Source organism: Trachypithecus francoisi, unplaced genomic scaffold (assembly GCF_009764315.1).
Source record: "Trachypithecus francoisi isolate TF-2019V2 unplaced genomic scaffold, Tfra_2.0 Lachesis_group5, whole genome shotgun sequence".
Lineage (NCBI taxonomy): Eukaryota > Metazoa > Chordata > Mammalia > Primates > Cercopithecidae > Trachypithecus > Trachypithecus francoisi.
The window spans coordinates 36,344,490-36,367,289 of NW_022681470.1; the positions used below are offsets into that span (position 1 = coordinate 36,344,490).

The 22,800-nt window shown below is 36.4% G+C and overlaps 1 protein-coding gene across 3 annotated transcripts in view; it reads left to right on the top strand.

Moving 5' to 3' along the window:
• TDRD5 (tudor domain containing 5) overlaps positions 1-22,800 on the top strand; it is a 90,320-nt gene that overhangs the window by 22,750 nt on the left and 44,770 nt on the right. For all 3 annotated transcript variants that reach the window (XM_033197681.1, XM_033197683.1, XM_033197684.1), the window contains exons 5-12: positions 3,470-3,634; positions 4,911-4,994; positions 7,364-7,420; positions 10,945-11,098; positions 14,024-14,196; positions 15,234-15,454; positions 19,997-20,209; positions 20,552-20,618. In XM_033197681.1, the coding sequence (XP_033053572.1) occupies positions 3,470-3,634; positions 4,911-4,994; positions 7,364-7,420; positions 10,945-11,098; positions 14,024-14,196; positions 15,234-15,454; positions 19,997-20,209; positions 20,552-20,618 (1,134 nt within the window). The remainder of the gene's footprint in view (positions 1-3,469; positions 3,635-4,910; positions 4,995-7,363; positions 7,421-10,944; positions 11,099-14,023; positions 14,197-15,233; positions 15,455-19,996; positions 20,210-20,551; positions 20,619-22,800) is intronic.

A 22,800-nucleotide genomic window follows, 5' to 3' on the forward strand; every position in this document is an offset into this window, starting at 1 on the left:
GTACTCACAAAGCAGAAGGGGCAAGGGATCTCGCCAAGGCCTCTCTTATAAGGGCACTAATCCCATTCACGGCGGCCTTTCGCTCATGAGCTAATCACCTCCCAAAGGCTCCATCTCCTAATACTATCACCTTGGGGGTTAGGATTTCAACTTAGGGATTTGGGGAGTAGGGGGTAGAGAGGGATACATCTATACTATAGCATATACCCAACAAATATTTAAGCAGCTGAAAGCATTGCTGCTGTATGTTTCTATGCCAGTTTTGTGATCTTTGTAAGAAATGTATTAATGTTTTCCCATATGGCCAAAAGGTCTGAAGTATATTCATCTGAGATATAACTTCTGTTTCTTTCTGCTTTTAGCCTCATGCATCCTTTTTCCAAAATGCATTCATCATTAGATGTTTCTAAATTATCCAGTTGTCTGTTTTTAAATTTTTTATTACAAAAGTAATATAGATTGATTACAGAAAACTTGCAATACAGACAAGCACAGAAGAAAATAAAAATCACCTGTGTACTCTTATCACGTGAAACTTTGACTTAAAAAATTAAAATCATTCTGGTTCTTAGTTTGTGACCTGCTTTTTTTCCTCTTATGCATTGTTAACGTGCTACATTATTAAATATTCTAATGCAATATAATTTTAACTGATGGTATGATGTGCCGTAATTTAACTTATAGCCTAAGTTGGGCATTTGCTCTATATACAATTTTTGCTATTAAAAATAACCTTATGATGAAAATCTTGCTCAAGTATGCGCACATCTCTGTTACTCCACAGGATAAATTTCTAGAAGAGCCATCATTGACTGAAAGGAATGTTTACTTTTATGGCTTATCCTGTATGTGGCTAGGCTGTCATCCATAAGAATTGTTTCAGTTGACACTCGCATAGATTGTGTGTGTGCTCCTTTCCTTGTACCTTTGCTGTTACTCAGTACAAATGGACAGTTTCCTTCAGAGATCCCTCCCCACCCACCTGCATTGCCTTTCTGATACCTTCAGGCATATTATCCTTTTGTGACACTCGGGGGAGGGGTGTTTAAAAATATCTTTAATTGATGAGTAAAAATTTTATATGTGGTGCACAACTTGATGTTTTGATGTATGTATACATTGTGGAATGGCTAAATCAAGCTGTTTGACATGTAGTACCTCACATACTTGTCATTTTTTTGTGATGAGAACACTTACAATTTACTCTTAATTTTCAAATACAAAATATATTGTTAAGTGTAGTCAACATGATACATAATAGATCTTTTGAACTTACTCCTCCTAACTGAAATTTTGTGTCCTTTGGCCAATGCCTTCTCACTCCTCCCACCCCTTAGTGTCTGGTAACCATCATTTTACTCCGTGTCTACAAGTTTGACTTTTATGCACTTCCCATATAAGTAAGATCATGTGGACTGTGGGTTTTTTTCATTATAATAATTGTAATTACATATATTTATGATCAATTCAGGTCTATCTCTGCAAGTTCCATGAGGACAGGGACCATATCTAGTTTATTTACCTCTGTATATCCAGCACTTAATACGGTGTGAAGCACATACTATGATCTCAGTGCATATTTGTTGAATGAATAAGTGGGTATTTTTAAAATTTTATAATTTGATGGGCAAATAACTATATCTGTTAATGTGTATTTATTTGAGGTTCAGCTTTATGCTTTAATTTGCTACTTAGTCTTCTATTTTATTGCCTATTCATGTTTTGGTTCATTTTTCTGAAAAGTATATCTTTTTGATTCAAAGCTCTTTCTCTTCTGTGGTCCTATAAGCTCCTATCTGAATATAGTGTATTTTGTTACTTTCCATCTTCATTTTCTAGTTCTATCTCATTAACTTGATGTATTCCCCATTCTTCATGTTTGATGTACAGGCATCTGACACTAAAAGCCTTGTTGAAATCACTGATTACCTCCCAATCTTACTTTTCCCTTCCACATTGTAACTTCTGCCCTCTATAATTATAGATATCCCCAACTTTTCTTGGGCTTTAAAAAATCTCCACTGCATTCAGTTTAAAGTCACCTTAATTTAGACATTTTGCTTGAGATAAACTTTTTTGTTTTAATTTTACTTTTTTCAGAAGCTTTCTATTCCTAGCTAAAAGCTCATCATTTTACTCATCATTTTGCTGTCTTAAACCCGAGATTGGCAAATATCTCTTCTTATAGACTACATAGTAAATATTTGAGGCTTTGCAGGCTAAATGTTCTCTGCATCTACTAAACACTGTCCTTACAGCGCAAGAGCAGCCGTAGGCAATACATGAATGAGGGAATATGACTGTGTTCTAATAAAACTACGGACACTGAAATTTGAATTTCATATAATTTTCACATGTCACCAAATAATACCTTTTCCTACAGCCATTTAAAAATATGACCATTCTTAGCTTATGGGAAGCACAAAAAGAGGCCATAATTTGCTAACCTTTGTCATAAGCCATGATCCAGAGAGACACGTCAAGTCTGTAATCACCATCCTGCCATTTACCTCCCAGTTTTCCAAACTTTTAGAATTAAGAAATAACAAAAGCCTACCTCTCTGTTCCGTGGTACTTTTGTTTCCTACACAGAATTTGAGGTCCTTGAGGCTGTTTCTGGTCTCATCATTCATCCCTGTAGGATCAGTGATTCCTTCCTCTCTATTGTCTTTCCTAATTTCTGTGGATTCCACCTTTGTCATATCCCTTCTTTTTCTATTCTCTCCCAGCACCCTAGTTAAAACTCTTGCCTAGAGAGTTGCAGTGGTTTCCTAACTGGTTGTCCACCCATCCAATCTAATTTTCGTTTGCCAGATTATAGTTCTGATAATCTCTCTCCCTTGCTAAAAATCTCTAGTATCAGTATCTCTGTTTTTGCCTGTATAACCAAGAAAAACTTAGCTTGGCATTTAAGGTATTCTGTAATAGGACATTAATCTACCTTTCTAGTTTTTCTTTCACTATTTCCCTGATGCCTTAGGCAAACTATTTTATTCAATTTTCTTTATGAAGTTCCTTCTACCTTCAGTATTCTCTCTCCCATGTCTGTCTGCAGAATTCTCTCCATTCTGCAAGGTCCTTACAAAAGGAAGCCTTTTGTGTGTTTACAGCTTAATGGTACTTACAGCCTTAGGTTATAGATGTTTATGCGTTGATCTCACTTCCCTACTTAATTGTAAGTGCCTTGAGAGGAATTACACCGTCAAAGGTAATCATCTTTTGTCCCTGAAACACCTAGCACAGTGATAATTTAATACGTTATTGTTATCGAATCTACAAATGGCAGGAGAACCTTCGGATGGAAAGATCAGTTATCTTTAGAAAGATTATCTTACTGATCACTGGGAGACCTTTAGGAAATTATCGCATGGCAACTACAGAAGAAATGTAAAGAATCTAAGACTAAGGGGTAGGACCTTTTGTTAAAGCTAATGATGTAATCATAAGTATCTAATCCTCTCCTTCCCAGACCCATGGAAATGCCCAAGAAAATGTGAAAATAGGGGAAAACCCTCAGAAGCTTGATAGGGAGCCATGCACTTGCCAAAACTTGGAGGGGTTTCCGCTGAATGCTGTGCCAATGATATTGGATGAAAAGAAGAGTAGTCAGTGCCAGAGGGAGAATCCTGCAATGGTAAGCGCTGCTTGCCAGAGGAGCAGGCAAGGGTCATGCTCACACCATGTGCCAGGCATTATGTTATGCACTCTTTGTGCCTCATCACATTTAGTTTTCTTGTCAGCCTTGTGAGAGATGGAGATTGTCTTCATTTTTTGGGTGAAAAAACTGAGACCTAAAAGGGCACACAGTTTGTAAGTTATGTCAGGCCAAGTAAGAGTGAGAAGAAAGACCAAAAGAAACAGTTGAGAAGGAAAAAGTATTAATAGTGATTGTGTCTGGGTGGTAGGATTTTAGGTAATTGGTATTTTTCTTTATATCTTTGTGACTTAACTTTTTTTTTTTGATATTCAGTTATCAACTTTAATGTCGACTGAACATAACTCCACAATCTTTCACTCTGCTTTAGTTCTCCTGCTGTGGCTCTTCACTGGACCTTGGCTAAATGGATGTTCTCCCTGCTACTTTCTGATCACATCCTCCTGTCCTTCCAGCTTACTTTTCAATTATTGCCATGCATGATTATTTTATTTTAGTGGGGCCTCTGTATGCCATTGAATTCTCTCTACTAAAATCCTCAGACTCCTACTGTCTTAACTCAGATTCCTCCTGTCCTCACTTCCTATCTGCTAAGTTCAAGTTATCATCCAATATTTCCTTAACTTTATTTTCCCACTTTTTCTACTTTCTGAAATGTCTGACCTCCCTCCTCTTTCCTTCTACTTTCAGGAGTGGGCCTTGCTGCTGAAATCAGAGAATGCAGGAGCTATCAGATATTAACTGTCTGTACTTCTGACTCCACATTCACAGAGCCTTTCTTTGTACCCTTACCCTTTCCCCCACTCTCTTTGCTTCTATTGTAACAGAAAAACTTTTCCTTCCTGCCCACTATGCAGAAACGTTCTACCATCCCATCTCTTCCCTGCAGTAGGCATTCATTAAGTATGCTTTTTAGTAAACATGGAATACTTTCATAAATAGGAGAAAATTAGTAACAATTCTTTCTGGGTAAGAATATGGGATTGAGTAATAGATTCTAGAATAATTGTGTTAGAAAATGTTAGTTAACCTAGAAAATTCCTCAGCATTTAGTTTCATAATGATTCTATCTACTCTAAGTGTATGTATTTCATATGGTATGAAATGTTACAGTTCCTTTTAAGAACAGTATTTTGTCTATTTAATTGCAATATGTCTCCTTTTATACATTTTTTCTTTACATATTGTTTAGATCTACCTTTGACTTTCTTTGGGCAGGGGAACTATGACTTGACTTTTTTTTCTTTTTTCATAGCTGGAGAACACATTCAAATCGGTTATTGCACAAATTGGACCTGGAGGAACTATCGGTTCAGAACTAAAACATAAGATAAAATTTGTAAGTAATTTCTGTTTCTGGGGGACAATAATAATTGATTTATAAATTTATATATCATTTGTGGTTGAGTTTGTCTGCAAGTCTTAGTTTACATCTAATCTTTTCTAATATACTGCAAACTAAGTGCCAATTCTTTTAGAATAAGCAAAAGAAACAAAACACGCACTCCTAAAAATTTTTAATGTAAAACTATTTAGCAAATAAGTTCTTCCATAAGTTCTGTCTTCCTTTCCTTCTTCCCCCATCCCATTAAATTACTGTTGACAAACAGTTTAAGATCTTTCCAAATGCCAATTTTATAAATGTACATTACATATTATTCCAGTGTGTGGTATCCCATTATATTGATTTACCCTGTTTCATGTAGAGATCCATGATGGATTAAAGTTTTGGTGTTTTTATCTTTGGCTATGGAAAAAGTACTCCAGTTAATGTCCATGGACATTTTTCTAGAAGTGGAATTGCTAGTCAGAGGCATCTTACGTTTTGATTATAAATATTGCTAAATTGCCCTCTAAAATGCTTGAACAAATTTATACTCCCACTGACAAGTGTTATTATCCAATCACATTGTGTTAGTTTATCTCTTGATTTTTACATTAAGCATCTTTTCATATGCTTAGTAGTCGTATATATTTTTTATGTGAATTGCGTGTTTATGTCATTGGTCTTACTTGTTTTGCCTTACTAATAAGGGAAAGCTCTTTGGTGTTATGTATTGAGCCAAAGAGTTATGTACACTTAAATTTTTGGTGGGAGCTGTTAATCTTGCTTCGAGTAATCAAGGTGCTATTACAGCTTGTACTGCCTTATATTATTCCATTTCAACTGTCATGATTTTACTAGGAGAGATGTAAAAACCTTGATGCATTCAGGCCCTGTTTTTTTGTTTGTTTGTTTGTTTAGACACTTGAGCAAGTGTCCAATCATTTGTTAAAGGATGTTCAATATGACTTTTTTTTTTTTTTTTTTTTAAAGAGCTGAGGTCTTGCTCCGTCACCCAGGCTAGAATGCCGTGGTGCAATCATAGCTCACTGCAACCATGAACTCCTGGGCTCAAGCAATCCTCTCGCATCAGCCTCCTGAGTAGCTGGGACTACAGGTGCATGCCACCACACCCAGCTAATTAAAAAGGTTTTGTAGCAACAGGGTCTTGCTGTGTTGCCCAGGCCTGTCTTGAACTCCTGGCCTTAGGCATTCCCCAACCTCAGCCTCCCAAAGGCTGGGTTTACAAGAGTGAATATGATTTTTTTGTGGTACCAAAAATTAGAGAAAAATTAGGCATTAATTTTAAAGGATTGGTTATTTATCAATATTGGATATTCTCCAAACTAGGGATGTCATGTAGCTTATAAGAAAGTTTATGTATATCTCTCTTAGTTTTCATGGAAGTTTCTCCTTGACATATTGTTGGACTTTAAAAACAGGTTTTAGAGAATAGTGTGTTTAGAATTGTTCTTTCATATAAAATCATGAATAACATATATGCATACATACAGGGGTTTCTGAAAGGATGTTTCTTTAAATGTAGTAATGGCTGTCTCTGGGTCACAGGATTTTGAAATAATTTTTACTTTATATTTTTCTGAAGCTTGAATTGGAATTTTGTATAAAATATATCTGGAAACATTTAGAAAACAAAGATTTTTATACTTGATTGGGATCGAGTAAGTCTACTTTCAGGAAATTATTCTAAAAATCATTGAACTAGTGTGCAGAACTCAAGCATGAGGATAATCATTGCAATATTTGGGATGAAAAATAAGAAACAAAATAGAAGATCAAATAAATTTAGGTGTCTTTAATATTTTGAAATATCTGTGGCCAGTAAAAACGTTTATCTGTTTTTACTGACATGGAAAGATGTCTTTAGTATGATACTTAAAAGCTGGCTATAGAAATACTGACTTATTTTAATATTAAATAGATATTTTGATGTTCATATGGACAATAATGCTGTTTACAGATCTTATTTTTGCTTAACTGTATTTTCCAAGGTTTTTTGTAGTGTTTATTGCATTGCTTTTCTAGTAATTAAAATGATTGAAATTATGCTATAGGGTGTTTTATGTGAGCTGAAGTTAAATGTGTTAGCTGAGCTTAAAGAAGTGCAAGAATTTCTGGAGAGTTGTGGTATTGCAATATCATGTAATAATGATTTCTCAACTCTGAAAATGTTGGAAATCACAGTCTCTTTTGTTCTGATGTTTTTTAAAACTGGAAAATCATTTTTTAAAAAACAATGTAATATGACTAAAATTCATTTAATAGTGTTACTTTTTCCTTTGTTATTTGTTTATATTATTTTAATATTGTGTCACTCAGCATTTCAGTTGTGTCTATATTGTATTTCACTTTCTATTTATTAGGTTGTATCTAAGTTCCCAGAGGGTTTGTTTATTTCTAAACTGCTTGGAGAGTATGAGGTAAGTGTTTTGCTTTTCCCCAACCCTAATTTTTTATGGCTTATATTTCTTGTGATAGATGGAAATTTTGTAGCTACTCCTTGGATTCTCCAGGTCTGTGCTCTAAAATGGAAGCATTTTGTTTTGCATTTTAGGGTCTTTATTATGAGACTTGAGAATATGATATTTAACAAATAGTTGATTATGTATATGAAGGATATTTTTACCACTTATTGTTCCAATATTATTAGAATAAACATTATCTCATTAATGTCTGACAGTATTATACCAAGTGTCAGTGGGGATGCAGGGAAGCAGAATACCTCATACACTGCTTGTGGGACAAAATGCTCTTAGGGAGCACTTTGGCATTATCAAGTAAAGTTGAAGGTGTGCACCCTCAAGGATTCAGTAGTTCCACTTTTACATTTGCACTCTAGAGAAATTCTTGCACATGTACACATGAAGACATGTAAAGAAGTGCACAGCACAACATAGGAACAAATGAGAAACAAACGGTCATCAGTAGGATAGTGGATATTGACCTTTATACAATGGAATTGTATGTAGTATAAAATAAATCTGCTCTGCAACATGGATCATTTTTAAAACCATAATATTGAGTGAAAAAAAATCAAGTTGCAGAATAATTCAGATAATGCCATATATCCAGTTTTTAAAAAGATAAGTCCTATACATATATTAACTGTGTGCCAGGCTCTATTCAGAGCATCTTTCATGTTGGGATATGTTCGTTTTGTTTTCACAACAAATAGAGGCACAGAGAAGTAACTTGCTTAAGCATCAAACATCCAGTAATAGGTGGAGCCAAGATTTTAACCTGGGCAGTCTGGTTTCAGAATCCTAACTCTTAACTACTGTGCCATGAAAACTGTAGGATATTTATAGGTAAAAACATAGATACTGTGAGATAGTATAGCCTAATGGTTAAGATACATAATTCTGTGTGCTATCTTATAGACAATATGTTAGGTCAAGATAATACCTACTTTATAGAGTTTTGTGAAGTTTAAATGACTTAAAAATAAGGCACTTAGAACAGTGTCTGGCACATAAGCTCTGCTCAGCTCTCTGCCTGACCTTTAACTGCACATGCTTGGAGCAGACATAGAGCAGCCTCTGTTCTTTTAAGGCTGAAAGAACTGAAGATATTTCAGCTGTTGCCCAACACAGGGTGGCAGATTTTGGGTTGAAGTTCAGCCAAACTTAAACAGTACTGTCCAAAGGAGCATAAAAGATTCCAGATTCTCTACAATACATCTATCATGATGCCTGGAACACAAACCAAAATTACTAGATATAGTAAGAAACAAGAAAATGTGACCCTTTGACAAAGAGAAGGTAATCAATGGAAACTCTGAGATGGTGCAGTTATTGAAGTCAGCAAAAAAGGTTTTAAAGTAACTCTTTTAACTATATTAAAGGATATAAAGGAATATGTATTCAGAGTGAATGAGCAGATAAGATATTTCAGTGCAGAAAAAGAAACTATAAAAACCAAGTGATTTTCATAACTTAAAATATCTGAAGTAAAAAATTCACTAATAACAAATGGAAAATGGCAGAAGAAAGCATTAGTAAACTTCAAGACAGATCAATAGAAATTATCCAATTTGAAGAACAGGGAAACAAAACAGAACTTGAGTGACCTGAGACCTATGGAATAATGCCAAACGGTCTAATGTATCTATTAATATAATTGGAGCCCAAGAAAGCACAGCAGAAAGATATTTGAAAAAATAATGGCCCAAGTTTCCCAAATCTTGTGAAAGAAGTTTATAAATCTAAGAAGTCCAGAAAACCCCAAACAAGTAATACAGAGAAAACCTTACATAGGCACATCATAGTAAAAATGCGGAAAACCAAATATAAGTAGAAAATTCTGAAAGCAGCCAGACTAAAAATAACACACTTCATACAGGAGAACAGTGATACAAGTGATGGCTGACCTCTTGAAGCAATGCTAGAAGACAATGGAATGACATCTTTAATGTACTCAAAAGAAAAGTACTGTTAACCCAATATTTTATATCCAGTGATAATATCAAGAATGAAGATGATGAGATAGACATTTTCAGGTAATCAGAATTGCAAGCAGACTGGTACTATAAGAATGCTAAATAACATTCTTCAGGCTGAAGGAAATAATGCCAGATTGGAACTTTAATCTTCAGGAAGGATTGAATAAAGGATGTAGTAAATATCTGGGCATATATGAAAGACTGCCTTTTTTGATCAGTTAAAATATATGACTGTTTAAAGCAAAAGTTACAGCATTAAATAATTGGGTTTGTAACATGAACATGTAATGCATATGAAAACTGCATAATGAGTGGAGGGGCAATACCTGGAACTATAGGGTTGCAAGATTCTTATATTTTATTTGAAATGGTACAGTAAGACTGAAAAGGATGTATGTTGGTTTTGCTGGTGAATTCTGTAAAACATTTAAGGAAGAAATTATATTAGTCATGTACAGATTGTTTCTTAAAATAGCAAATAATATTCCCCAACTCATTCTTTTTTTTTTTTTTTTTTTTTTTTTTCCTTTAAAGAGTCACTGTCACCCAGGCTGGAGTACAGTGGCATGATCTTGGGTTACTGCAGCCTTGAACTTCTGCTCTCAAGTAGTCCTCCTGCCTCAGCCTCCTGAGTAGCTGAGACTACAGACATGTGGCGCCATGCCTAGCCAATTAAAACAAAAAATTGTTTTAGAGACAAGGTCTCACTGTGTTACCCAGGCAGGTGTTTAACTCCTGGCCTAAAGCAATCCTCCTACCTCAGCCTCCCAAAGCGTTGAGATTACAGGCATGAGCCACCATGCCTGGCCTCCCCAACTCATTCTATGAATACATTGTCCTGCTACTAAAGCTTGACATAGACATTACAAGAAACCAATTAGGATATGTTTCTCATAACGTGGACACAAAAAGTCTATTACAAAACAGTAGTAAATTGAATTCAGCAATCCCTGAACAAGAGGGGTTTCTCCTCAGAATGCAAGGTTGAAGTAACATTTCAAAAGGAATTAAGGTAATTCACCATTTTAATAGAATAACAAGGAAGAAAAGCCATGTGATTATTTTGATAGCTGCAGAAAAAGAATTATCAAAATTTAATACCCATCCACAATTGAAGCTCTCAGAAAACTAGGAATAGAGAAGAAATTCCTCATTCTGATAAAGTGCATTGGTGAAAACCTATTAATATATTTGTCATACTCGATGGTGAAACACTGAACAATTCCCCCGTAAAGTCTGGAGCAAGGCAAGTATATACACCCTAACTTTTACTTTAGTTTACCACATTCTCTAAAAGGAACTTGACATTGACCTAGAAGTTTTATGGTAAGGGATTATTGGTCACTTGGTTTGTTTTATACTGGTATGGAAGTGAGCCTTTACTCTTTAATACTTGAGTTCATTGACCATTTAAGATTCAGTTTGGTTGTCTAAGGACAACTGTATATGTTATATATCTGTTATCTAATGCTGTTTCATGTAATTTCTATTTTCTTGTGACAGGTGATTTTTAAAGAGCAACTATCACCAAAAAAATTAGGCTTCTTAAATGTGACAGAACTTGTTGGAGCTCTTAGTGACATTCTCCATGTTGAGTTCAGGGAAGGACAGCAAGACTTACTAGTGTTTGATGTGGATAAGAAGCCTCTACCACCTGGTGAGTAGAACCGCAGTATGATGCAAACCTCATTTTTATTGTCCTTATGAGGACAAAGAAAACACGAAATAATGCCTAGCCATGAAATGTTTTATATAATGACCGCCTTTCTGGTGGCATTTGTTGTAATAAGGTTAATCTGTATTATTAATAAAAATTATCTGAATTTTAAAATTTTGCTTTCTTCGGCCGAGTGCAGTGGCTCACATCTGTAATCCCAGCACTTTGGGAGGCCAAGGTGGGCGGATCACGAGGTCAGGAGATCAAGACCATCCTGGTTAACACAGTGAAACCCCATCTCTACTAAAAAGACAAAAAAACCAGCCGGGTGTGGTGGCGGGTGCCTGTGGTCCCAGCTACTCGGGAGGTTGAGGCAGGAGAATGGCGTGAACCCAGGAGGCGGAGCTTGCAGTGAGCCGAGATCACACCACTGCAGTCCAGCCTGGGAGACAGAGCGAGACTCTGTCTCAAAAAAAGATTTTTTTTTTTGCTTTCTTCATTGTCTAGACTTTTTGATAATGCTGAAGGAAATAAAGTTTCTAAAATGGTGATCTGATCGTGCAGTGGTTCTTAACTCAGGCCGTGCATCAAAAGCTTTTTAGAAATATATGGAGATGCAGAATAAATGGGTGTGCATTGGGACCCAGCACTTGTATTTTTTTAAAATAAACTTTCAATTTTAGGATAATTTTAGTGTCACAGAAAAATCATAAAGGTAGTACAGAGTTCCCATATACCTGTCACCCAGTTTCTTCTAATATTAATGTCTTATTTACCATGATACATTTATCAAAACTAAGAAATTAACATTATACATTGCTAGTAACTAAACTCTAGACTTTATTCTGATTTTACCAGTTTTTCCAAGAATGTCCTTTTTCTGTTTCTGTATCCACTCCAGGATAATACCACATTGCATTTAGGGCACTTGATTTGTGTTTTGTTTTTTGGGGGGATGGGGGAACCTTCTTTTTCTTGAGATATTTTTATATCTCAAGATGTAAAGGTTTTATTGAGATAATTTTATATTCACATGGAGTTGTAAGAAATAATACAGTATGATCCCATGTGCCTTTTACCCAGTTTCTCCAATGGCAACACCTCACAAAACTAGATTGCAGTATGGTACTTGTATTTTTGTAAGCCTGAATGAGTGGTTATGATGGACAGGTTTTTTTTTTTCCCCAAATGTAACTACCTTTATTGATTTTTCTGATTATTAAAGTAACTCGTGTTCATTCTAAAAATATATAAACAGCACAGATGAGTAGAGAGAGAACATTTTCTATTATTTTATCCCCCCCCGAAATAATGCTGTTAGAATGTTTATATAGCCTCCAAGAGTTTTTCCAATGAATATGTAAGACATAGATAGATCTTTTTTTTTTAAATCACAAAAGCTGCACATGCTTGTTTAAACAATTCCAACAATACGGAGGTAACTAGCATTAATGGTTTTAGGGTGTTTATTTCTGGACCTCTTCTGTATGATATAGCTAATTATCACATGTATAATTTTTCCTATACAAAACAGTAGTATATAAATACAAATTTACCTCAACTTATGATGGGGTTCTGTCCCAATAAACCCACCATAAGTAGACAGTGCATTTAATACACCTAGCCTACTGAACATCAGACCTTGGCCTAGCCTACCTTAAACATGCTCAGAATACTTACGTTAGCCTACAGTTGGGCAAAATCATCTAATACAAAGCTTATTTTATACTAAAGTGTTGAATATCACCTGTAATTTATTGAATACTGTACTGAAAGTGAAAAACAGTGTTGTATGGATACTGGAAGTATGGTTTCTAATGAATGTGTATCACTTTCATACCATAAGAAAGTCAAACCACTGTGGACATCTGTATTGTGTGAATCCTCATTTCTTACACTTCATATACTGTGGATTTTTTTTGTATTAGTACAAACAAGCTTATTTCATCATTTGAAGTTACATATAATTACAATGTACTTAACCAGTCTTCTACTGATGGACATTAGGATTGTTTCTGTTTTTTACCATCACAAAGAAATACAGTGACAAATATTCTTGTACCTACATCTTTGTGTCCTTATAACTTCATTTTTTAAGTAGTCACCATGCTTGTAGGTCTATCTGGAGCCTTTTTTTTTTTTTTTTTTTCGGAGGTAGAGTCTTGCTCTGTTGCCCAGGCTAGAGTACAATGGTGCTATCTCGGCTCACTGCAACCTCCGCCTCCCAGGTTCAAGCGATTCTCCTGCCTCGGCCTCCCAGGTAGCTTGGACTACAGGCACCTGCCACCATGCCCGACTAATTTTTGTATTTTTAGTAGAGATGGCGTTTCATCATATTGGCCAGGCTGGTCTCGAACTCCTGACCTTGTGATCCGCCTGCCTCGGCCTCCCAAAGTCCTGGAATTACAGGCGTGAGCCACCGCACCCGGCCCAGAGTCTGTTTTAATGTGCCAATCTCTTGTAGTTATCATACATATGTAAATTTGAACACAATACATTATTAACTTGAACATTTCCTAAGAATTAAGGAATTGTATTATGGAATGTTAAGTAGGTACATACATTCTATGTTAAGCAACGAAGAATGTTCCCTGTTTAATTTGAACAAAAAGTAAGTTGAAATCAAGATGCTGAAAAAAATTAAGTCTTTTACTAAAGTTTAAGATACCTTATCAGATCACAAGCCTCCCTCCCCCTAGCACAAATAGTTTAAGATTTGTTCCCATCTAGAACTTCCCTTATATTTTGCCACACTGAAAGTTCTGCAAAGACAGGTTTATATCTCTCATTTATCATTATCTTTCTAACACCTGGTGTGTTGAAAGTGCTTAGTAATGGTTGTACAGCTATTTAACAAATATGCATAGGCTGCTGTATTGGCCATTTGAGATGGAGTTGTTTCATCAGTCAGAAATTTGTGTTTAGTTCAATCAGATAAGAAAGTAGAAGCCAAAGCTTGTGTCTCCAGTCCACCTAGAAATTCATTGTCTACTGTTGCTGTCAAAGAGACTGTATGGAATTGCCCTTCAAAAAAACAAAAAGAGCCACAACAGAAGATTTGCAAGAAGCCTAATGTGATAGTAAAGCCTTTACAGCTGGTGAGTGAGGTTTAAAGACTTTGTGCACTGGATATTCAGCATTATGAAAAGTAAATGAATGTATGTTTCTTTAAACCAAAATTCTTTTTAGAAAAGTCTTATTTCTGGATATACCATTTATTAGAAGAAATCATCTTTGTACTGAAGTTATCTCATATAGCATTCTTTCTAGTTTTCAGTCTTTTATATAGCTTGCTTTTCCTCAAGGCTCATTTTAAAGTTTTCAGATGGTTTTGAGAGTTGACAGCTCTCTCATGATGTCTTGAAAACCCACAGGGGCTTTAGAGGGAAAAATTGAGAGGCTTTGTTTTGACTGTGTGCCTCAACACTGCTGCAAATTGCCTCTACACCCATCCTCAATTATAGGGTGCTTTTTTTTTTATTCTTTTATTGCATCTCCACACACAATTCACCATTTTTGTGTTTTCATCTCCCGTTACTTATTTTGTTGTTATTAAGGATCATTGCGTGCTCTTTTTCCCTTCTACCCTCTCTACCTGGTTTCTTTCATGGAAGGAAAAAGTTTTGTTTGGAGAGCTTGCTGTGTTTTCTGGAGGAAAATAGAAGGCCTAGAGGAAAATGATATGTTTCAGAATGAGAGTATTTGAGAAATCCTGCTTTTGATTGGAAGACTAATCTGAAATTTAACCTATTAAAGTCACCTTTGACTGCTGATTATGTTTGAGTAGGACTTCACTTGGTTCAGCCTGAATGTTTGAAGTATCATATTTTCAATTTTGTATAGGGCATTTGTGTAACACTTTAAACTCTATACCTAATGTCATAAGGCAGTAGTTTTCATATTTTAACATAGGTAAGAATCACCCAGAGAATTTTTTTAAATGCATAATTGTGGGCCCCATTCCCAGGCATTCTGAATCAGTAAGTCTGGGCTAAAGTTCAAGAATCTGTATTTGTATAATTTCCCAAGTGATTCTGATAAAGGTGGTTCATGAAATATACTTTGAGAAACATGCCATGGGGTTTGAAATCTCACCAAGAGATTTTTAATGTTTTTTTTCTTTTCTAACTTATAGCAAGTAGAAACAAACAAATCACAGCTCAACCTGGCAATGGCAAATCATGACATCCCGCCAGATGCTGTGCCGGACAAGAAATTATGCAGACTCCCACCATTAGACACCAGTTCCCTCGTAGGGGTCTTTGTGGAGTATATCATCTCTCCCAGTCAATTCTACATCCGGATCTATAGCAGGGATTCGTCAGAGTTGCTCGAAGACATGATGATTGAAATGCGGTAGGAGTCTGTTGTTTTCAATGTGTTTTTCACATATCTCTTTTTTTGTTTTGTTCAACTTTTTTTTTTTTTTTAAATACTTTTAAGTTCTAGGGTACATGTGCACAACATGCAGGTTTGTTACATATATATACATGAACCATGTTGGTGTGCTGCACCCAGTAACTCGTCATTTACATTAGGTATATCTCCTAATGCTATCCCTCCTCCCTTCCACAATAGGACCCAGTGTGTGATGTTCCCCTTCCTGTGTCCAAGTGATCTCGTTGTTCAGTTCCCACCTATGAGTGAGAACATGCGGCATTTGGTTTTCTGTTCTTGCGATAGTTTGCTGAGAATGATGGTTTCCAGCTGCATCCATGTCCCTACAAAGGACACGAACTCATCCTTTTTTATGGCTGCACGGTATTCCATGGTGTATATGTGCCACATTTTCTTAATCCAGTCTGTCACTGATGGACATTTGGGTTGATTCCAAGTCTGCTATTGTGAATAGTGTCACAATAAACATATGTGTGCATGTGTCTTTATAGCAGCATGACTTATAATCCTTTGGGTATATCCCCAGTAGTGGGATGGCTGGGTCGAATGGTATTACTAGTTCTAGATCACATATCTCTTAAATCAACAGTTCTCAAACTTTTTGGTTTCAGGACTCTTAAAAATTAAAGACCCAAGAGAGCTTTTGTTTATCAGTATTTATTGTATAGAAATTAAAACTGTAAAATTTTAATATTAAAATAATTCTCGTATTAATATAAATAACATTTTAATGAAAATAACTTTAAAAATTTAGAAGGGTGGCATTGTTTTATACTTTTGTAGATCTCTTTAATATCTGGCTTAATAGAAGAAAGTTGATTTTTCATATTTGTTTCTGCATTTAATCTGTTGAGATATGTTGTTTTGGTTGAAGTATCTGACGACATCTGGCCTCACACCAACGTTTAGTCTGGGAAAAAGTATTTTAATAGCTTTTTCAGAAAATTGTGAATATTCTTTTTTGATAGTATGCTAAAACTTGAGAAATGGTAGTTTCTCAAATGTTGTTTGGAAGTTGAACTTTTTGTACTCTATTATGTTAAACCACATTGGTCTGTCTTTACAATTTGAATGAATCTAAGACTGGCTGTGTAATTGCTGGCCCTGGTGCAAAATTAAAATGCAGGGCTCCCTGTTTAAAAGTTACTAATTTCAAGATGGCAACAGCAGAATATTAAAGCAAGCACAAAGCTGCTTCTAAGCATGGATTCAAACTATCCCTGAATGGGTCATACAACTTTATAATATCATGTATTGGTCACTTGGAAAATAACTAGTTTGCTGAATTATGCGGATCTTCCAAATGTTGACACATTTCATTATGCAGTATAAAAATATCACATTAATATCATCACTGATATCTCATAAGAAAAGTATTTAGAATTGGGAAGCTGTCAAGCTCACAGTGGTGGATGCAACATTTCCAAAATCCTTTTACTCGAAAGTTTGATTTTTGTCATTGACAACGTGTACTGTGAGTTGTTTTCCTTGAAGTGACAAGCTTGCTTCATTGTTGAAAAATGTATGTCAAAAACCCAAGTCTGTTTTCTAGTGGTTCTTTAAAGCAAAAATGATATGAAAGAAATGGCTAGTTCATATTCCAGGTAAAAATCATGTTTGTGGACTATACTTTGAGAACTACTAACTTACATTATCTCTTTTCTCTACTAAAAACTGTCCTTTGTTAGCAAACACTGTGTAAAATGTGGACATTTTCAACCACTTTAGATTTATTCATGAACAACAATGTCTGATTTACATATTGTTGTTATAGAAGAAGAATTTATTTCATTTTATTTTGTATCTCAAAAAACATTCCATGTTTTAAACTTGACAACAGTATGTATTCTTCTACTCAAGGACACCTGGCATAATGTAAGTCGCATAATCACGTAGTAAAAATATATATTCCATTCCAGTATGCCTATGGGACGTTTGTACATGTTTTAAAAGCACACTTACTGGCTCTGTGACCTTGAAGTTATTTTACTTCTCTGGGCCTAGTTGTCTTATCTCCAAAATGAGATAATAATAGTACCTACTTCACAGAGTTCTAAAAATTAAAGTACTTGGAGCATAGCCCAAATGTTGGTGGCTATTATTATTAATACTATAGACTGGGTATAGTGTTGTTCATGCCTGTAAACTTGGCACTTTGGGAAGCCAAGGTGGGAGGATTGCTTGAGCCCAGAAGTTCTGGGCAACATAGTGAGACCCTGTATCTACAAAACAAATTTAAAAATTAGCTGGGCATGATGGTGCATGCCTGTAGTCCCAGCTCCCCAGGGGTCGAGGCTGCAGTGAGTCATGATTGTGCTACTGCGCTCCAGCCTGGGCAACAGAGTAGACCCTGTCTGGAAAAAAAAAAAAATACTGTAACTACCGTGTGCTTGGTGTCAGAATGTTGAGGCACTTGCACTACAAGGATAAGTAAGACATGGTCCTTTGCCTTTGTGAATACCATGGTTGACTTAAGAAGATGAGAGATACATGGGATATTGTAAAAGGAAGTCATTCTGCCTGGGCAAGGTTGGGGAAAGCTTCACAAAGAGATAATTGAGCTAGGCCTCAAAAACAAGAATTTGCCAGTCAAGGAGGTTATGAGTGGGTATAATCAGGTCCAGTCATTGGAACCAAGGCCAACATTAACAAAGGAGTAAGTGGCGTGCCTTGGGAACAGCAATAAGGAAGTGATGTTAGCACCAGGTGAGGTTGCAGGAGTCAGGAAGTGGGAGACAGTGACTGGATGTGATGCTGCAAGACTAAGAAAAAGCTAGATTCTGAATACTATGGGAAGATGTTTTATCTTATTCTGTAGACAGTGGGGAAGCACTGATGGTTTTAAGAAAGCCATTGGAGTGAAGGGACGAAGATCTATTAGTGGATTAGTCTTGATGAGAGTGAGACTAGAAAGGAAGAAATAAATTAGGAAAATGAAAATTGCCAGGTGACAAGAAGAGTGTTGAGAAGAATAAGGGAAGGAGATGATGAAAACTGTTTGCTTTAGAGACTGGATGGGTTTGAGCTGGGTTGAAAACTTATTAGTAGAAGTTTACCTGTGGTGTCTCTAAGTTGACCATGAGAGTCATTGGCAATGTTGAATAGATGGTATGAGTTAGGATTAGGTTTAGCCACTGTTAGATATAACTTTATCATAGTAGCTTAAAGAAGATAAAAGTTTATTTCTTCTTCCCATAATAGTCCAAATATACACAATACATTCTGATATGATAGCTCTGTGGTGGGAGGGGGATGCAGGTGTAGAATCTTGCTGCTCCAGAATAGTGTGTTGTCCCTGTTCACGTGGTCTTGGGTGTGGCTGACCCCTACCACCACCCAGTCCTCCTGCCAGTTAGTGGGGAGGGGAAAATTAAGTGGGGGGGGGATGGGAGAGATACCTGTTTTATTAAAAGACACAACTCAGAATTTTCACTCTTGAAACTGTGGGTAAAACACACATTAAATGTACTCATTTTAACTATGTACACTTTTTCTCATAGCCCATTGGCCAAAATGTAGTATTCACATAGCCACAGCTAGATGCAGGAGAGCTTGGGAAACCTGAATGACCATCTGCCCAATTCAATGGTGGGAGAATCTATTACTAGAGAAAAGAGAAAGATGAGAATGGGTATTGAGGAACAAGTAGCATGTCTTCCATATAGTTGGACATATTCCAGTTTTGAAGTGCAGAAAGGATACAGGGTCTTCTAGAGATAGATTGAGAATTAACAATTGATCAGTAGTATGGTATAAGACATGAAAATGGGTGAGACAGTATATAGCAAGAACAATAGCTAATATTTGAGTGCTTACTATATGTGTACACTGTCTTAAACTTTCAGATGTTTTAACACGTTTTATTTTTATCATCCCCATCCTGAACAAGGAAACTGAAGCACAGAAAGATTGTCACACAACTGGTAAATGAGGGAGTCAGGATTTGGACCCAGGTTATTGGTTCCTAAGCTTATATTATGTTATACTTCCTAAAGATAAGACCCCAGTGAACCTCAACATTTAAGGCAATACAGAGCCAATAAAAAAATAACTGTTGACAAAGAAGTAGAGAATTGTGTCTTAGAAACTAGGAAGGGGTTTGAAACAGGACAGGGTAACGCTGCAGCAAGATCATGTGTATTGAAGGCTGAAGAGAGAGGCTGCTGGATTTGGGAGCCATCAAGTCATTGATGTCTTAAAACTAATTTATCCTAGGAAGTACTGGGGATTGAAGTTGGGGTACATTCTATCCAGCAGAGAATGTGAGAGCAGAAAATGTGTATGTAAGTTTCTCTTTGAAGAAGTTTGTTGATGAAGAGATGGGACTCAGATAAGAAAAAATAATTAGTTGGTATTAATGAGCATTAACAATTTGACAAAGTCAAAATTTTTTTCTTTGCTTTTTGCCAAGACTTTCTGGCTTGATACGTTGATAAAAATTATCTTTAATTTTTTCTTCCCCTATGGATTTCTCTTTCTCTGTATTATGGAATTCCACAGGCGCTGTTATTCTAATCGGCTGGTTTCTGATCGATACGTCATGCCAGAATGTTTTATTCAGCCGGGACATCTCTGTTGTGTGAGGATTTCTGAGGATAAGTGGTGGTATCGGGTCATTATCCATCGAGTCCTTGGGAAACAGGAAGTTGAAGTGTTCTACCCAGACTTTGGAAATATTGGAATTGTTCAGAAGTCCTCCCTGAGGTTCCTCAAGTGAGTTGAATTGAATTAGAACAATGGATGAATTAAATTTTGAATCACAGTGTTGAAGCTCTGTGGGGTTGGGATCTCTCTTTTCTCTTGCCTTCCTCCCTCCAGTCCTTCCTTCCTTCCTTCCCTTCCTTCTTTCTTCTTAGTGCATATTTGACAACTGGGTCATTTCGTTTCACAGATGGATTGTAACTCTTGTGTTGTCTTTTACATGACACTGAATTTTGAATGTACGATGAGACTACGTTTTAGTCTCTTATTAAGAAAGTGATTCTTTGGGTCATGCTAAGAGGTGCATTTAAATAGCAGGAAGATTTAACTTATATATTTGATTATCTATTGCAGGTGCTGCTACACAAAGCTTCCAGCTCAGGCTATCCCTTGTTCTTTGGCTTGGGTGAGACCAGTAGAGGTATGTTTGCTTGTCTCCCATTTAATCAGCAAACACTTGAGTGCCTATTATGTGCCACGAACAGTTTTACATGCTCAGGATATAAAGATAAAACACAGAACCAGCCCTCAAAGAAGTCAGTGTATAGCGTATGGAAGACAGACATGTAGACAGAAATTGTTATGCCATATAAAATTTGCTATAGGACAGGTTTCAAGAATGTATGATAGAGGTGCAAAAGGAAGATTGCTTGTTTCGGTCCAAGGTAATCAGGGAGGCATTTGAGTGGCACTTTGAAGGAAGATTAGGAAGATAACTGGATGAAAAAAGAAAGGCATTCCAAGCAAAGGGAGAGTAGCATGAAACATCTCAAATGGGAGAAATTTTAAGTAGTTCTGTTTGGCTACAGAATATAGGATGAGCTAATGTGGGTGCATGGTAGAAAATGTCAAAGAAATAGGAGCCTAATGTGAAACCCACATTCAGAAGTCTGAACATTGTCGTCCTTTAGAGGCTGGGGAGCAACTAAAGGATGTAAATAGGAAACTGCCACCAACAGATAACATGTTTTCAAGATAACTTTCTAGCAACATTTTGGCAGAGATTTGAGGTGGAATGGAGCAGGAGTCATTTTCATGTATGTAGGTGCATTTCTGTAGTTATAATTATCTTATATACCTAACTTTGTATTTTTCCTTCAGAACTCTTACTAGCGCATACCTACACATTTATTATGCCGTATTTGTCTGCTTAATCTATCAGTTGCTCACATATAAATGGATTTTTAAAATATTTTTTACCTGAAAAATTCTGTAAAGAAGAAAGAGAAACTCACTTCTGTAATCCCAGCACTTCTGGAGGCCGAGGCAGGCGGATCTCCTGAGGTCAGGAGTTCAAGACCAGCCTAGCCAACATGGTGAAACCCCATCTCCACTAAAAATACAAAAAGCCGGGCATGGTGGTGGGTGCCTGTAATCTTAGCTACTCTGGAGGCTGAGACAGGATAATCGCTTGAACCCAGGAAGTGGAGGTTGCAGTGAGCCGAGATTGTGCGCTGCACTCCAGCCAGGGCAACAAAGAGCGAAACTCTGTCTCAAAAAAAAAAAGAAGAAAGAAAAAGAAAAACAATTACCTGTAATTCCACCACTCGAACATACATAGTTTAGAAATTTGGTGTATATTTCTTCCAGTTTGTTTTATTGGATGTTGGGAGCGAGGGGTTTTTTGTATGGTTTTCAGCATATTTAAAATAGTAATCATAATATTTTGTATTCTGCTCTTTTGCTTAGCATTATAGCATAAGTATTTTTATATGTTAAGTTCTCAGTTTTATTGAATCCATAGTGTAATCTGTTAGGTAAATGTGCATCATAGCCTGCTTAACCATTATTGTTTGATATTCAAACTGCTTTTAATTTTTGACTATTAGAAACAATGTATGCAAAATATGTTTTTTGATGAAAGCTTGTATTCAAGGTTGTTTTCTTGGTTGCATTTTATTCCCGAATAAATATCTTTTTACTATTTTGCCATCAGGAAGCACAGGATTAAATTTGTGACTCAGTTGTAGCCAGTGTTCATTACTTTCATATCAGTCAGATAGCTTCCATTTTTTGTTCTCTTCTTTTTTCTTTTTTCCTTTCTTTCTTTTTTTTTGGAGGCGGAGTCTCCCTTCATTGCCCGGGCTGGAGTGCAGTGGCGCAATCTTGGCTCACTGCAACCTCCGCCTCCCTGGTTCAAGCAATTCTCCTGCCTCAGCCTCCTGAGTAACTGAGATTATAGGCGTGCGCCACTATGCCTGGCTAATTTTTTTATTTTTGTAGAGATGGGGTTTCACGATGTTGTCCAGGCTGGTCTTTAACTCCTGGCCTCAAGTGATCCGCCCACCTCAGCCTCCCAAAGTGCTGGGATTACAGGCGTGAGCCACCGCGTCCGGCCCTCCTTTCTTCCTTTCTAAACTCCTTCTGGCCTTAGGGCTTTTGCATATTCTAATGACTGGAATAGCTTATTCACAGTAATCTCATGGTTGTCCTTCTTGTCAAATTTAAGTCCAAAAGTTATTTCCTCAAAAAGGACTCCTTTGACCTGACAATTAAAAATGCACACTTCACTTCAGTTGTTCGTTGTCACTTTGTTTTATCTTCATAATGCTTTATCACCATCTGATATTGTCCTTGGGAGCCCCTGAAATTAGGGAAATTGT